This window comes from Trypanosoma rangeli (assembly GCF_003719475.1).
Source record: "Trypanosoma rangeli strain AM80 chromosome Unknown Tra_15.4_contig_00987, whole genome shotgun sequence".
Classification (NCBI taxonomy): Eukaryota; Euglenozoa; class Kinetoplastea; order Trypanosomatida; family Trypanosomatidae; genus Trypanosoma; species Trypanosoma rangeli.
This window is the reverse complement of record NW_021706734.1, coordinates 186-2,273: the sequence shown is the minus strand read 5'-3', so window position 1 is coordinate 2,273 and position 2,088 is coordinate 186. Positions and strand designations below refer to the sequence as shown.

Here is a 2,088-nt window from a genome sequence, read left to right as displayed (position 1 = left end):
CGAACCTCGTCTTCCAGTGCCGACGCTCGTCGTACCACAGCCCCAGATACTTCCCGTTGGGGTCACCGACCGTGCTCACGCCCAGCAACGGGGTGGCGGCCGTGGGAACCTTGTCAATGATCACCGTCGCCACAAGCGTCAGCTCCTCACCCACATAACTGCGCACTGAATTGGGTCCTTGTCTGCCCACCGGCCACGCAATCCGTGCGCCGTGCCCTGCCAGCTGGAAGCCATTCTCAACCTTCTTCGTCCCCGTAGGCACCGTGGCGCCCACCCCAAAGTACTCGTCATTCCAGTGAGTATCGCTGGCGTTGTTGGACAAAAATCCAATCAGCCCGGCCGTTGGCAGAGGACCGACACAGCCAGCACCTTCTGCGCCATCCTTCATTGCAGCGGTGGTGGTGGAGCCGCAAAGCTTTGAGACCCTGTCATCAACTTCTTTCCATTTACTCAATACGGTCTTGATGTGACGCAGCTGCTCCGTGAGCGGCTTAAAAACAAAACTGCCTGGCATTTCATGCTCCCCTTCCTTCGAGTAGAGGGCAAACAACCCATCCTTTGCGTGCAACAGCGTGCTGAAGGAGAATCCCGCATCATCAACAGATATTGGCCCAACATCATATATCCGAGCCCCATCAGAGAGCCACACGTGAATTGCGCTGCGAACATCGCCCAGTTGGTTGATGCCTCCTTGTATATTGTCAATGAACACCACTTCGGTGCACAGCAGCACAGTCTTCTCTTCAATGGTTGTAGTGACAAGGTCGAAGCGACCATTGCGCGCAGAAAAAACATTGGATTCACTCAACAGATGCGAGAGTGGCCCGCTAGCCTCTGCCCATGTCTTCCCATTGTCAGCGGATTCGTACACCCTGGGCCGCCACGAAGAAGAAAAAGGGGCCGCGGTGACCATGAGGAGTTTCCCCTCCCACTCTAGAAGCCTGGCGAAAGCGCAGTCATTGGCGATCGCAGCTTGCGCAGGAAATTTCCAACTCACGCCATTGTCGTCGGAGTAAATGACGGTGCAAGCGGTTATGCCCTCCCCTTCGTTTCCCTCGTAGGCTCGTTTTGTGGCCAAAAGAGGGAAAACAATCGTACTGCCCCCAACTGCAACCCCTCTGGACCCATCAACAGCCCCCAGCCTCTCCCACGAATGCTGCTGCATCGGCGCTTCATGCGTAGACCTCGGCAAGCTGGTCTTCTTCCATGAGACTTGATTTACATCATTCTCTGCGGTCTTCCGAACCTCACCAACAATCAGCTCAAGGCCCCAGTAAGTTTCAAGCCCCGAAGCACCATTGGTAATAACGGTGGGATTCGACGCAAGAACAAATATTTTATTTCCCCTCACCACGGCCTTGGAGCTGAGCAGTGGACCACCACGGCCCTCTTCGGCAGACGGTTCAGTCACAAGCTCTGTTTTCCAGTGATTATCCCATGCAGCGTCTTTTGGCATCTTACTGCCGCCTCCGTACGGGTGCCACTTTGCCCACATGTCAGTATACGTGCCGTATCTACCATCATCGTTGTAGGCAGCCAGAGCAAGTGCAACCATCACACCATCCGCCTCAACGAGGGAATGACCTTGAAATGAGGAAGCGCTCTTGTAGCGTGCTTCTATTCCCTCTTCTTCCCCATCAGCGGGCACCACATCCTCCCTCGGTTTGAAGAGCTCAACCTCCTTCGACTCCGTCCCTTCAGCGCTGGCAGCTTCACTGCTGCCGCGCGCCAGCAATGGCACAAAGAGGAACAGCAGCAGCACCGCGGAAGACAAAAACACGTGCCGGGGCATGTTGGGTCGTCGCTGCTCTCACTCTCCCTCTCTCTCCCTTTCCTCCTTGCGGTGGATCCGCTCAGGCCGCGACGGTTGTGTGTGTATGTGTGTGTTGCCGGTGGTGACTGCAGAGCCTTCAGCGCGCACAGCAGCGAGTGGTGTTTGGTCTCCTTCCTTCTGCGTGTGTGGGTGTGTGGGAGAGACGCAAGGCAGTGCCATAACGGAACGGGGCGTGCCGGTAGACAGAGGGAAGAGGGAGTTAAAGGCAGCGCAATCCCGCAAGGTGGCGGCCGCGGCACCGGAGCTCAGGCAGC

The 2,088-nt window shown here is 56.6% G+C and overlaps 1 protein-coding gene across 1 annotated transcript, besides 2 other annotated features; it reads right to left on the bottom strand.

Moving 5' to 3' along the window:
• TraAM80_10467 (trans-sialidase) lies at window positions 1–1,792 on the bottom strand (the record flags this gene model as incomplete). The annotated part of the gene is made up of 1 exon (XM_029387083.1): window positions 1–1,792. A coding segment is annotated over one exon (1,792 nt), but the record flags the coding sequence as incomplete, so codon positions are not given.
• A 15-nt stretch (window positions 1,793–1,807) lies between these two features.
• Window positions 1,808–1,837: a sequence feature (GA-rich).
• A 31-nt stretch (window positions 1,838–1,868) lies between these two features.
• Window positions 1,869–1,887: a microsatellite.
• Window positions 1,888–2,088: the final 201 nt, after the last annotated feature.